Source organism: Hibiscus syriacus, unplaced genomic scaffold (genome assembly GCF_006381635.1).
Source record: "Hibiscus syriacus cultivar Baekdansim isolate YM2019G1 unplaced genomic scaffold, ASM638163v2 tig00111095_pilon, whole genome shotgun sequence".
Taxonomy (NCBI): domain Eukaryota; kingdom Viridiplantae; phylum Streptophyta; class Magnoliopsida; order Malvales; family Malvaceae; genus Hibiscus; species Hibiscus syriacus.
This window is the reverse complement of record NW_024062980.1, coordinates 2531507-2546361: the sequence shown is the minus strand read 5'-3', so window position 1 is coordinate 2546361 and position 14855 is coordinate 2531507. Positions and strand designations below refer to the sequence as shown.

General features: G+C 31.8%; 1 protein-coding gene across 1 annotated transcript; it reads right to left on the bottom strand.

Moving 5' to 3' along the window:
* Positions 1–482: 482 nt before the first annotated feature.
* On the bottom strand, positions 483–2274 carry LOC120152840 (probable peroxidase 26). The gene is made up of 4 exons (XM_039164961.1): positions 1951–2274; positions 1604–1783; positions 1326–1485; positions 483–1146 (listed from the first exon to the last, which is right to left on the bottom strand). The coding sequence occupies exons 1-4, from the start codon at positions 2209–2211 to the stop codon at positions 719–721; spliced, it is 1029 nt and encodes a 342-aa protein (XP_039020892.1). The 5' UTR covers positions 2212–2274; the 3' UTR covers positions 483–718.
* Between the last annotated feature and the right edge of the window lie 12581 nt (positions 2275–14855).

Sequence of the window (14855 nt, the reverse complement as noted above, 5' to 3'; positions counted from 1 at the left end):
AAGGATGCTAGCGCGTCAAAGAGGTTATGTAACTGTGCAAGTGAGGACTTTATGATATATGTCCTGCAAATGCTCGAGCTAAACTTTTCTTCCGGAATCTTAGTCTTTCTTCCGTGGCAATGGCCTTACGTTTTCTTTTGGTCTGTGGACTGACCTATTGATCAGATTTTGTGAACTTGTTCCATGCGCGTACGTCTTGCAGTTTTGTTCTTGGCATGATTAGTATAATATAAACTTCCATATTAACATCGTGTTTGTTCTGTAGCTTATACAGTTTCTCCTTTTTGTCCACTCATTTTGAAGGTTCAAGAAAAGCTTGAGCTGGAAGAAGTCCCATGTTTTCAAGGTTTATGCATATGGAAACATTTAGTTACCCCAGGATACATCTCCCAGGTTAGGCAAGCTTGATCTGGCTTTCTTACCGCTATATAATTTGATTTATTTTTAGAATACAATGCTAAAAATGTGAATTTACTGAAAGAAAAAATAATACTGTGTAGTTCTTATTAGAGAATTGAAATTGTAGCTTTTCTGTAGAACAGTTTAGCTCAAAGATTGAACAAGTTATACAATTTATTTGTGGACAAAAAATAGTTCTCATTTTGTTGTTTTTTTTATTGATATTAATGATAAACCTTAATCCAAGAAATTTGGCATTTGAATGACAATTCATCCCTATAATTTTATGCTTATAAATCATTCCTTCCAAACCGAGTGACTAGTATTTGTTTGTACGTCTGCAATTTTTGCGTATTTCACCTTGCTTTCCTGTTAGAACTTCAATATTTCCCATTCGACTCATGGAAAGAGCAAACGATCTCCTGAAATCTTCTAAGCCAGCTGCGAATTCTTCAGTGATTTGCTTAGTATCATCACCGTAGAGTAGCTTCTGATCAACTCCGAGGACAGCTTCATGGGTTAACACTCTGGAGTAGTAGGAGTTGGTGAAACTATATTTGGATCCAGATTCTGGGTTTAGAAATACGAGCGGATCGTTTTGACCCTTTCTCGTTCGTGGTGGACATAGCTTTCTCATTTCTGTCAAGAATGATGCCTTCATACTTGGATCTGGCTTTCCTGTATTATTGAAATTGTAAAGCCTATCCACAATGAAGGCACAGTGTGTTCTCCCCATGGAATGTGATCCTGGAACCAAATAGAGGTAAGAAGTCAGATGCCAAGAGATGATTATTACAAAAGAATCTGTCACATAGGAACGAATTGCAGATGCTGAGTTTAGATATTTCCCGTATTCATGAATTGATATATTTTTTTATTCGTGTCATGTTTATGTTAGTTTTTTTCGTGTTTATACTAGTCTTTACCTAATAGGGTAGTCATGTCCAACACATCCAAGCCTTTAGATTTGAAATAAGCGAGTGAGGCTTCCCTGGAGATGGATGGTGAAGGGAGATCGACGGATCCTTTGGTCGATGTCAGCCCATCCCTTCGCCCTGTGAATACGGGATAAGACGGTGCTCCTGCCTGTCAATATACAATTTTTGTGATATGAATTATTAGTCTGAGAAAGTACATGAACACAGTATAATAAGATGATGCTTTTGTTTAGAAACTGATAAAGTTATTAGTTATTGATTGATACCAAATGAACAGCATCTCTTGTGGCGAGGTTAAGAATGTCGGCGCAAGAGACTGCACCAGGGCATCGCACTTCAAGCACCGTCTTAATCTTGTCGATAAGCACGAACCCTCCCAGTCCTCGGTTCTGTGGTGCCATCTTCTCTGAATCCGGCCCATCTAAGAGGATTGAAGCATCGCACCCCTACCAATTCATTTTCCATGACAATTTAAGTATCCAATTGAATCTCCTATTGTGTCTCATAAATCATTGTTTTCTAATTTAACCCATATTTTTATTTGAAAGAAGCTGTTATATACATTTCTTAAAAACAATTAAAAAAAAGGGGGAAAAGAGTGATAAATACTTACATTTACAAAACAATCCGAATAGAGCAACCGAAGGAGTTTCGGTGCAATAGTTTTGTCTTGCTTATAAAACAATTCCACCTGATGCCTAATAAAAGGCTCTGCGTTCTCACATGTATTATGCACCTTATAGTAATGCCAAACCAGATTCATCGGATTCTGCAACGAAATTGCCGCCTCGACGACTTCTGTCGTGCACCACATACTCAGTACCGCAAGAGCTAACCACACCGGGAAAACGAACCCGAGCCTGTCTGTCCTCATCTTCTCTTTAGCAGCTCTCACTTTAAAGCATAAACACTGATATGCAAACCAAGCTTGTATATCTCACAGTAAGGGGTGAAGCTTATATAGAATCCACTTGCCACGCGTCTTCTTTGAGAGTGCCTAGTCGGATCAATTAGAAAAAGAGATATTTATTTATTTTTATAGAAATTCGATCCTTTTTATTAGGCACCGTAAGAGGGAAGCAAATGTGGCTGTTCACATGCAATAAGGTGTTGTAAACGTTCTTGTACGTTATGTTGTTTTGGACCAAACTAAGTCGGTAGCAAGGAACGTGAATGCATGTGATTTTAGCATTGCTTTTAGGGTTTATTCTGGGCAAATTTGTTTGAATAATGTGTTAAGAAATTGATCGTATAAAATGTTGGGAAAATTATTTCTTTAATTAGGGTGTTTGTTTTAGTATCGGGTTGAAGATGATTGGACCACATGACGACTTTTGGAAGTTATCCTTGTTATTGTGCATGCATAAATTCTCGGGAATATCTTGCCATCCACATGATTTTTCAAAGTTGTCAAACGATTCAAACATCTTTTAAAAATTGTTGATATCTTCCACAAATAATATAACAAACACCCTAATTGAAGAGAGAATTTTTCCTGCACCCTATATGATCAAATTTTCTTTCTAAGACATTATTAAAGAAATTTTACTGTTTATTCAATTCTATTTTTTTTATCAATAAACCTACTCGTTAACCAATGCTAAATTTTGTGAAAACAAAGCACTCTTCAGCTTCCAAAGTTTGCTTCCCTTCCCCAGGACCATACACAATGTAATTCTGCAGCAAAGCAAGGGCTTCCATAAGATTTACTGCACTAAGGGTGAGCATTTGATATTTTGGCAAGTCTATTCGAGTACAAAAGTTTGAATTATTTATGTTTACGAGTCTTATTTTATAATTCAAATTTTATTTGAATTATTTTGAGTTGAGTTAGGTTTATAAAATTCGAGTCGAGTGAAATTATTTGAGTTTCTATTTAAATTTAATTATAAATATTTATAATATTATGATACTACTATTTCAATTTTGACGATTTTCTATGACCATATACATTACATGATTTTCAAAAATAGAAAATCCTTGCAACTGACAGGACTTTTAGAACAAAACTGCGGTGAGGAATTTAGTATTCTTCTTGGGGCTGGGAGAAGTGCTATTTTACCATTGCACTAATTTATAATTACACTAAAGACGGGGGACTAAACACCGATTTTCTCATTTTTAGGGAAAGTGACAAGTACCGTAGGCCCTAACCTAAACTAGATCGATATTGATAATATATAATATTTTAATAAATGAAGGATATATTCTAATAATAAAGCATTAATATATTTCATACTACTAATTATTTTAAAAAACTATTACTTAATATTATAAAATTATTTAATAATAAATTTTACTTTTAATATTTTATCGAAAAAGTTTTATATTACTATTTTAATAATAAATATACTTAAATTGTAATTTATAAGTATTTAATAGTAAATATTGTGTGAAACCTATTGTGTGGTCAAGTGGTGAGCAATATTTCTCCTCTCGTCTTAGAATTTAAATTTAATGCTCTGAAGTGGTTATCTTTCTTTGTTGCCAATTGTCCCACGTTTTATTTTTTGGCCAGCGGTGGTAGCCATTCACGGCCACTTCCCTATCCTTTTGCTCCCCATTTTTTTTTTTTACTTTTTCTAGTTTTCAATGTTAGTTTAACTTAGTTTCATAATAATGTTTATCTATGCCCTTTTTGATAAAAGGTATCTTGACTACCTGTATTTGTGGACTTTTGGTACAGGTTTTTTTAATGGTTTTTCTTCTCGGTTTGTGATTTTACATGAATCCATGGTTGATTCTTTCCCGATGCTTGGTTCCTCTGTTCGTTTGTACAAGATGATTCGTTGGTTATCACATATATATGCCGGTTGGGATTGTTGTTAAAGGGAGATCGTTTTTTCCGTTGACCTTTTTGGTTCTTCTTCAATTTTCTCTCCTCCATGTTTGATGCTCGAAGCCGTTGGTATGATCAGTTTATGTACGTCGTTTCTTCACTTGTTCATGTTTTTATTTATCAGACTATCACTAGGCGATCATTGTTATATTTTATTTATAATAGTCACGATTGTATTGTTTCAATCTGTAACTGACAATACATTTGTTGAAGCGACTTTCGATAAATGAATATATCCTGGTTACTTTTTAAAAAAATTAATGGATATCACCTAATGGAATAAAAGAGAAAATTAGTTAAATTAAAGATAACTATTTATATATTTGATAACGAAAAATATTAACAACAATATAACTTCTCTTGTGAAACATTCTTTTCATTATTAAATTTATCCAACCCTTGAATTATTTTATATAAGAGATGAAATTTAAATAAAATCTAAGGGCATGTTTTGTTGATAAAAAAGAGAGGATAAAGTTAGGGTTTAATTATAACTAAACTTTATGTTAAGTTGTTAACGGTGGTTTTTTATTATTGCGTCATATGTTTGATTGATTAATTTAAAGTGAGTATGGTAGAGATTCGTTACGGAGTATCCTTTCGATTCCATTTATTTTATTTATAACATTAGGATTCGAACTCTAAAAATTATTTAAAGAACCTAACACCTTATTTTACTAAATTAACTGGTCATTAATTTATTGATGATATCTTAACTATAAAAAAATTTACATAGAGATAAAGTCAAATAATACGCAATCAAATATGATACGAATAAGATATATTGGTATATAAAATTGGTGAATAATTATCTAATTAGAGTTGTCCTTAAAACCTAAGTGTACAACTTGCAAACAACTGACCTATGAAGGAACTTCAAGTTGGGTTTGCTTAAGTGCTGCTTTATTGATGATCAAAGCATAATAAAAGCTTAAGGAAACGACATAGTTATGACCGACCATTTTCCCTTTTTTTTTTATAAAAATAAAATTAATTTAATTTATATATTGGCTAGGGTGGAATTCACGCTCAATATTTGACCTCCTCTAAATTACAGGTGAATATAGGGATGGAGACCGAAACAGACGGGTTTTAACTCGACTCAATTTGATTAGTTCGGTTTTTTTTTTAAATTGAGTTCGGGTCGGGTTTTTTAAAGGTAATGTTCGGGTCGAGTCAGATTCGGGTTTAAGGTGAGAAATACCCAGACCCAACCCAACCTGGGAAAATATATAATTTTACTTTATATATTTAGGAATAATTACAACAATACATCTCTATATATTATTTTTTCAATTAAATCGTTGTTTTTATTGAATAAAAATAATTTTTTTATTATTTCGGGTCGGGTCGAATCGGGTTCAGATTTTATCTCAAAAAATCGGGTCGAGTGCAGGATATAAATTTTTTGAGCCGAGTTGGGTAAAAGGTGTAAAATTTTTGGCTCGAGTCATGTAGGCCAAAACCCAGCCCATGCCCATCCAGGTGAATATTAGATGTTATAAATATATAATTATGGAGATGAAATTTGAAGCAAACTTGGCATTGACTCTAAAATGCAATGAAATTGCGGTTCAATTTCCCCTATTATGACCATAAAATGTGGTTAGGTCTACCTTCAAAGCCTTTATATTTAAGGATTAATATAGTGATATAATATGATTAGACGGTCAATAACTATATTTTAAATTATTATTATTATATATAATCTATACAAAAGTATGAGTTTGATATTTTTAATAAAAATATATTTTTCTGATTAATTATAGGGTAAATGACAAATTTAGTAATTAAACTTTACTCCTTCTTCCGTTTCACTCCATGTACTTAAATTTTTTTCAATTTCATCACAAACTTAATACATTGAGTTTTTTTTGTCATTCTGTCATTTCTTCACTAACAACATTATCAATGGGCTTTTATATAGATACAAAATGACGTCGTTTTGGTGGTAATTTTATTTTTTTAAAACGGCATCGTTTTAACATTGTTAACTATTTAATGGTGGAGTGATAAAAAAAATCCAATGCATTAAGTTCAATGAGGAAATAAAAAACTTTTAAACTTTAGTGAGCAAAATAGGAGAGAGTAAAGTTTAGTGATGAAATTTGTAATTTACCCTTAATTATATTGTTAAACTATCATTAAAAATATATATTTTAATATAATACTAAAAAAATATATGATAAATTTAATATTTATTAAAAATAATTCAAATTGATAAAATTATAAGAATATCTTAGTAGACTTTGTATTCGTACTATTTTTTATTAGTCTAGGATATTTTGAAGATATTATTTATTAGAAAGAATCTCAATATTTGAAAATGGACATTCAAACACTCCGTATTCAATATGCTCAAATCTAAAACCTCTAGGAATAACAATCATCCATTTAACTACTGAGGTTGTTTCGTTTGTACACTTTGTATTCATATTAAATTATATGCTTAAGGGGTAATTTTTCCTTGAAGTAAATTCAAATAAGCAACATTTTCCCTATATTTTAATTACATTAATTTTACCTTTTGACACGTTAATTGTTACGGTACTGACATAATATTAACAATATATAATTGTCTATTGAGGTAATGTGATAGTTTACGCATGAACGATGATATAGATGAGGGAGTGGCCAATTTTAAGGTCATAATTAATTTTTTGATTGAGTCCGAGGACATAATTTATTTTAACTGAAAGTTTGAAAGCTTATTTAATCCTTAAGCAAAATATAAGAATGTAAGAAATTATTAAAATTTTAAAATATTCTTAAAAATATTAAAAAATACTATAAAAAAATAAAAAAGTAAGTAAATTTATAAAATTAAAAAAATTAAATTACCATATCAACTCAAAAAACTGTCACCTTAACACCGTTAATAACCAGGCAGATTAAAATAGTTAAATAAAAAGTATGAACAATATTGTTGATTTGAATTACTTTAGGGCTAACATGACTCCTTAAGCCTAACTTATCTTATTGATTGACATTTAATTAATATTACAGTTTATACCAATTAAAATTAAGATATTTAACACTAGGATAAACTATGCCAATAGTCCCCTTTATTTTTAATTTGACCGACTTTGGTTACCCATTTTTTTAATAAAGTACGTTTAGTACTTTATGTTATCGGTTACTTCGGTTTAAATCATTCGACTGTTTAACTTATTAATAATGGAAATATGAGTTGACAATTAAAGAATAAAAATAAAAACAAAAAAATCCACGTGTAAAAATAAAACAAAACTCTTTAAGATATCCACCACCTTCTTCCCACATCGTCTCCGTCACCATATTCACTGAAACACGGTTCAAATTCATCAAACCTATAATAACAAACGGAGCTCGTCGCTAGCCACCCACGAAGTACCCTCGTAGCTATGGCCACCACAACACACTCTAATCTCCCACGATCCTTGTAAACAACACAACACGCTGCTGATAAGTTGATCTTTACTCTCCAATAAGATAATCATCGTCAGCTTCAGAATCGTCGTGTCGAAAAACCGAAGGTTTTGAGTCAAAAAACTGAGAAGATTATCGTATTCATGGTTGTGAACAAAAGAAGTGTTGTAGTTGATGATATTATGGCGATTAAGACATGATATTATATTGCTCCGATCAATGGGTGACAAGAAAGATGAGATAAACAAGTACAAGAGAAGGAAGAAGAAGAGTAAAGGATAAAAACTTGAGTTCGCCATGATTGTCGCTGAAGGTAAGATTAAGAAATCTGGGAAGAGGTGATGCATGTTATAATGGAATCGAGAATCATGCTATATGTTGACGACAATGGGAAGAACACAAGGTGGAACAAGAGGGAGTTGCCATGGGCGGCAATTTCTATGTTCTGTAATTAAAGTAAATTTAGACAAAAATAGTTTCTATTGTGTTTTATTTAATGATCTTATATAAAGACTTCGGCAGTTACCAACAAATGGATTGTGACAAAACTGATTGCATTTTTCTGAATATGATGTTAGATGCATTTCAACCGATTCCATGATCGAGCATGGAAACCCGCCTACTATATGCACCTTCTATACTTTTTTTCGATAGGGTAAAGGTAATATCTTTTTAATTTTTTGTTACAATAAATTGTTATGGATTTAGGCTCAAGAAGAATAAGAAGAAGTGTAACGGCCAGAACTCAGGTTATTAGTTCGGGTAAACCCGATGCCTAAAGTTGAGCCCAATTGGACCTTATAAGATAGTTGACCTAGTTTAGTGTTACTAGGCTTGAGTATGAGCCTAAGAGTTAGTTGGTAAGAGATGAATGTCTTATGAAATAGAAAATAGAGGAACTAAAAGTGTAATTTACCCAATTCTTATTTCAAAAGTTGAAAACTCCCATATTTTATGAGGTTCATATGAATAACTCCTCATTTCCCACCAAACACTCATCTTCTTCTTCCATCTTTTATCTTTTCTTCTCCCATCTTCAAGTTGAAGGATTTAGAACTTCAAGTTTAGTTTGGGTCAAGAAAAGGTAAGATTATTAACCCTCACCGTTCAAGCTTCATTTTATGCTCCATTTCATTGGTTTTTATCCATAGAGAAAAAATGGGGTTTGAAAGGTTTGTGAGAATCTATGGATTCTAGCTATGTTTTGGGTTATAAGGAGTTATTTAGAATGTATCCAACCTCTAGATGGATTAGTAACCTTTTCTTACATTGTTTAGTGAAGGAAGTGGGAGAGAGTTCCAAATCAAAAGGCAAAGAAAAGTTGAGTATTGGTTGAGTTGAGGAGAGTTCTAGCCACCAAAGAAGCAAGATAACACCTTTAGAACTCTTTTATACTCTTAGTGGGTCATTAGAAGTTCAAAATAGTTTAAATGTTTGAGTTGAGCATGATAAGCATTTTCATGGTGAAATTCTTGTTTTTGAGTTATAAATGTGTTTAAAGCCTCTATTATGACCCTTGTTGATCAAATAAAACTTTAAGCATGTTTGGGACCCTCACTAAGGTCTTTTGATTGAAATATAGCATTTTAGTGTGTGTTTTATGACTTATGCAAGTAGAGTATCGATACTATTGGGATAATATCGATACTTGTTCTTCGTTTTAGGCAAATTCATGAGTTTCTGGGCAAGAGTATCTATACTCTTTCAAGAGTATAGAAACTTTGGGTCATAGTTTAGAATCTTTCATAAAGTTTCAAAACTGGGCAGAACAAAATGTTTAAAAGTATCGATACTTATATAAATTATCGAAACTTTTACAGGAGTATCAATAGTCTTGGGATAATATCGACACTTTTAGTCTTTTTTGGGGAAAATGTTAGTTTTTAAGGGAATTAGACTCGAGGTACCCCAACACTTCTTTTTATCATCAAATAAGACTACAAGTGAAAATATTAATGATATTAATATTACACTTAGAAACAAGATCAATCTTATAAGGACATCCGAGTTCCTTTAGAAAATGCTAGCATTATCGAAAATATAGATTCAGTCTAGATATATCCTTAGGTAGTGCACGAGGCAGTTAAAGCTAATTAGCTTGGGCACAAGGTCCGACACTCAAGGAGTGGGTTAGTCGAGGGGGTTGACTGAAGTAGAGATTTCGAGTAACCAACCTTAGTATACTAAAGGGGTGTATGAGCTCTGAGATGCAGAACCCTCACCCGCACCATGATGTCTACCATAGAGTAGAGAATGCAATATACGAGTATACTCACTATTTCAATTTATCAGTTAGCTTGAGCATGTCATTAACACTTTTAGTATGACTTAGTTGTCAGTGTGGCACTAGGCTAGTGAGATCAACATTTGGAATTTATTTCCTTACACAAGTTAGATGAGGAGCAGTCCGAGAACTTTTTAGGCCAGCAGTGATCCAGAACCAGTTAGTAAAGAGTACGTCTCAGGTCATCTTTATAGAGGGCACATATACCTGTGAACCCTTTGTATATTTTTGTATGGGTCATTTTTAAGCGATTGTCTTTATGTTTTGAGATAGGTTTTTTGGGATGTAAACCATTTTATTTCAATTGTGGTTGATTCATTTTAGCTTGATTGTTTACAAATGGTTGTTTTTTTGGATAAATTAAGAAAAAATTGGTTAGCCACTCCGGTGGTTCCGTGTGGCATTCTGGTCGGGCGAGTGTGTGTCGTATTGGTCTAGGGTGTTAAAAGAAGAAGAAAGCATGTGGATTATTTTGAATATTTTATTTTTTAAATATCAACTCGGACTTTTGTTAATGGATTAATGGAAATTAACGACCGAGTAAATTAAATTGAACAAACCAAGAACGTAAAAGACCAACCGTAATTAATTAAAAAAACTAGTGATCATGATTATAAGATAGTATCTATAGTGATCATGATTATAAAATAGTATATGTTCAAACTATTTCTTAATTATTAACAATGTACATACACCTTGCAGACTTAACTACTTAAACCCATGACTTTTAGAAAAAAACAACACTCCTTTTTACCACTGAGGTCACTCAATGAATTCAATTTAAGTTTATTTTTAAGTAAGCACATATTTTTTTACCAATAATACATTCTTCAAATATCAAGAGTATATTGAGTTTTGAATTAAATTTAGATATTGAGTTTTTATATTAAAGTTGTGTATTTCTTATATTTGGGCTTAAGGTAAATTAATATTAATATTCTAAATATGACATGTGCTATAAATTTAAGCTTCAGATGGATGCTCGTTCAAATCTCATAATTCTCAAGAATATATTACATATCTGATATTCATTATGTTGTGATTTTGAAGTTGATATTTATGTGACCTATGGTGTTATTGAAGTCCTATAAACAGAGGTCATGTACAAGCTTACAAGGTACAAACAATAGATTATTTTATCCTCTCATATTGTGTTATATATTTCTCTCTTATTCTTAGTATAAATTTCATAAGTTTTATATGTAACACCCTAAATTCGATTCGCTAGATTCAGCGAGCCTAGGTTATGAAACGTGATCAATACTCTTTGAATACATACATAATGTATAATATTCAATACATATTAATTTTAAAAGTGTTTATACAAAGACTATAAGTTTGAATATGACAAAGTGTAATCAAATTAAATTAAAATGATACTAGAATTTATAGACTGAATTCACACCTACTTATGTAAATTAGAAGTTGTATTCTGAAAAAGATATGATGGAATTCCTTCTACAATGACTCTCTTTTGTAACAAATGCAATCTACCAACATACGAACAAAAAACATCTTAATGATGAGATTTACAGCTCAATAGAACACTTCTACTCTAATCTACTTGTAATACCCTAAACTAGTACGACACACAATTGACCGATCAGAATGCCACACAGAACCAATGGGGTGGCTAACAAAAAATTTTCTTTACTTGCTCAATTAAAACGGTCATTTGTAGCTACTCATAATAAACAATTCAACCATAATTTAATAAAAAGGTTTCCATCAGGAGCTACCAAAAATAATAAACCAAAATATACATAGCATAGTTTAAAATAAGTTACAACTAGACTAAACAAAATAAAGGGGTTTACAAATATAAATGCCCTTTTACAGAATAACTTGAGACGTACTCTGCTCTGAATCTTGGTTGGATCTAGGAAGAACAAAAGACTCCTCAACTTCTCCACCCACTAACCTGTGTAAGGAAACAAATTCTAAACGCTGAGCTAACTAGACTAGTGTCACACTAACAACTAAGCCATACTAAAAGTATTCATTAAATGCTCAAGATAACTGGTAAAATAGTAATAGTGAGTATACTCCTATATTGTACTCTCTACTCTATGGTAGACATCATGGTGCGGCTAAGGGTTCTGCATCTCGGAGCTCATGTACCCTTATAGTCTACCGAGGATAAGGCATGGAATCTCTACATCGGACACAACACCCTCGATTAACCCACGCCTTGAGAGTGTAGGTCCTTGCACCCTAGTTAGCCAGTTTAAAATGCCTCACGCACTACCTAAGGATATCTAGACTGGTTCTATACTTTGATACCCTTATCTTTACTAAAGGAACTCGGGTTGATCGTTTCCTGAGTATCAACCAACGCTAGTTTTATGTCACCCTAATTGATATTGTTTCTAATGTGATTAAGTATTTTTATGGTTTTCACTTGTAGTCTTATTTGAAAGTAATTAGAGCTTTTTGGGAAACCTCACTTTCCTCTTACAAATCTCTTGGTTATTATAGCCCTAAAAAATATTATGGTATTGATATTGGTCTTACAGTATCGATATCGCCTCTTAAGTATTGATACCCCACTCAAGGTATAGATACCCTAGTTCTAATTCTTCTTGAAAGAAAAGGAAATCATCAATTCTTGGACCCTGGGTATCGATACTCCCTAGAGTACCGATACCAAAATGGTATTATGGAAAAATGGTTTTGATACCAACCACCCCGGTCTCGATACTAAACCCTTATTATCGATAATCCTTTAAGGAGTATCGATAATGCCTTCATAAACTCTAAAATTTTTATGCCTAAAATACGAGTAGTATCAATCTCGTTCCTCCAGTACTGATACCCACCCTCAAAAATACCCTATTTGGTCACTCAAACTCACCTATATTTCTATTTTGAGGTTCCCTATTTTTATTAGTGTTTTATGTGAGAATAAAGGGCTATCGAGAAGGCTTTAAAACATGTTAAACACTTACAACATAGAATCTACCATGGAAATGCTCATCATGCTTTAATCTCAACTTTTATGCTATCTTACATTTCTAATGACCACTACAGGTATGAAGAAGTTGTGAATGTGTTACCTTGGAAATCTTGGTTACTAGCAAAGCCCTCAAATCACTCAAGAGGCAATTTCTCTTTTCCTTTTGCTTTTGAGCTTTCTCCCACCATTTTCATTAATCAAAGGTAAGAAAAGAAGTTACTTAACTAAATGGTTGTATTAAAGTTAAAACACTTCCTATAACTTGAATCTACAAAAAATGAGCTAGAATCTATAGATTCTTTTAAACCTCCTTAAAACTCATTTTTTTGAAACTAAGTGGAAAACTTGAGTAATGGGGCTTGACTTGAAGCTAGAAGGATGAGGATTAATATTCTTACCTTGAATTAACCAAACTAAACTTGAAACTCTTAAAATCTTCACTTGAAGGAGAAAGGAGAAAAGAAGAAAGATAAGATGAAGGAAGAGTTTTTGGTGGTTAAGTAAGGGGGAGTGGTTCACGTAACCAATATAAGGGGTTCATACTTTGAAATTAAAAAGGGGAAATTTATGCTTTTGGTCCCTCTTCTTTCTATTTTATAAAATATTCATCACCCTTTATTAATTCTCTTAAGTCCAACTCAAGCCCACTATCTCTAAACCTGACCCAATACTATTCTAATAGGTCATTTGGGCTTAATTATGGGTCTCGGGTTGACCCAAAATACTAACCCGGGTTTCGGTGTAACATTCATAGCCCATATATATCTCAAAATACGAGCTAAAGATTTTACATCAACTTTACAAACATTCACTGATCATAGTGCTTAAAATTTTGTTTTATTATAAAACATTCCATTATTAACTTTACAATTATTCCATTAATCGTCTAAAATCATAAAATAATAAGTATCATATAAATCAAGCTTAATTTTAGGTAGAAGTTTAGTAGATAAATAGTAAACAATACTGCTTAAAAACTGCCTAATTTTAAAACATTTCTTTGTTCTCGTAAAATATAATTTTATCTAAAATATAAAAATTGGATTCATATTTATAACCCTAATAATACATCTTAGACATTTTTATCTAGAAAATTTAAATTAGTAGGATTCAATTACTGATACTTGTAGTTCTTCTTTGTTGATTGATGCCAACTCGACTCCTTACTTCACTTTCCCTTATTTACCTACGCATGAAAATCATCATAAGCTAAGTATTCACTTAGTGATGCATTATAAACAAACTAAGATGACATAAAATATTAAACAACTTAACAACATCATAACATTATTTTTCTTTATATAAAACTTAACTTAAAATATACTAAAAATTCAAAACAATAAACTTAAATTCAAATAAAATCATTAAATATGCAAACCGATTTATTCAAGTCGTCTTTCCTCATCAGAGACATGAAAATCATCATCTCATGATTTTTTTCAAAACCACGATAATTAATAATAAACATAACAATCATGCCATATTCTATTTCATTCAAATACTTTTCAGAACTTTCTTATTTTATTCTCATTTTCCACTTTCATATTCATTCACATATTCATTTTCATATTCCATGTTCATAATAAATACTTTCACATTTCAGAATTTATTTTCTGAACCATAACTTATTTCCAGATTAATTACTTATTTTCAAACTCATAGCTTACTGTCAGATTCATAGCTTATTTTCAAATTCATAGTTTATTTTCAAATTCATAGCCCAATGCATATTGATGAGAATGCAAGGCACGTGAGTAGAACATATGGTGCGCACAGGGCACATCACGGTGTCAATCTTAACTGAAACATATAATGCACTCCAAGTGCAATCATAACATGAGCACTAAAGGTGCAAATCATAATGTACACGAATGTAGCATAACAAAAGAGAAAATAATTTAGAGAGAGGGGGAGTAGATAAAAAAAGTGAAAATATAAACCCTAAATTATATATATATATATATATATATATATATATATATATTTCGGGTTAGGTCGGGTTAGAATTTTTTTATCTTAAACTCAATTCCA

What these genes read in the sequence shown, in the direction of transcription:
- LOC120152840 (XM_039164961.1), bottom strand. Translation starts at nt 2,211, where the DNA reads ATGAGGACAGACAGGCTCGGGTTCGTTTTCCCGGTGTGGTTAGCTCTT. An exon ending in ATTCGGATTGTTTTGTAAAT is followed by an intron (nt 1,784 to 1,950) that starts GTAAGTATTTAT and finishes ATGAATTGGTAG; the next exon opens with GGGTGCGATGCTTCAATCCT. An exon ending in GGACATGACTACCCTATTAG is followed by an intron (nt 1,147 to 1,325) that starts GTAAAGACTAGT and finishes ATTTGGTTCCAG; the next exon opens with GATCACATTCCATGGGGAGA.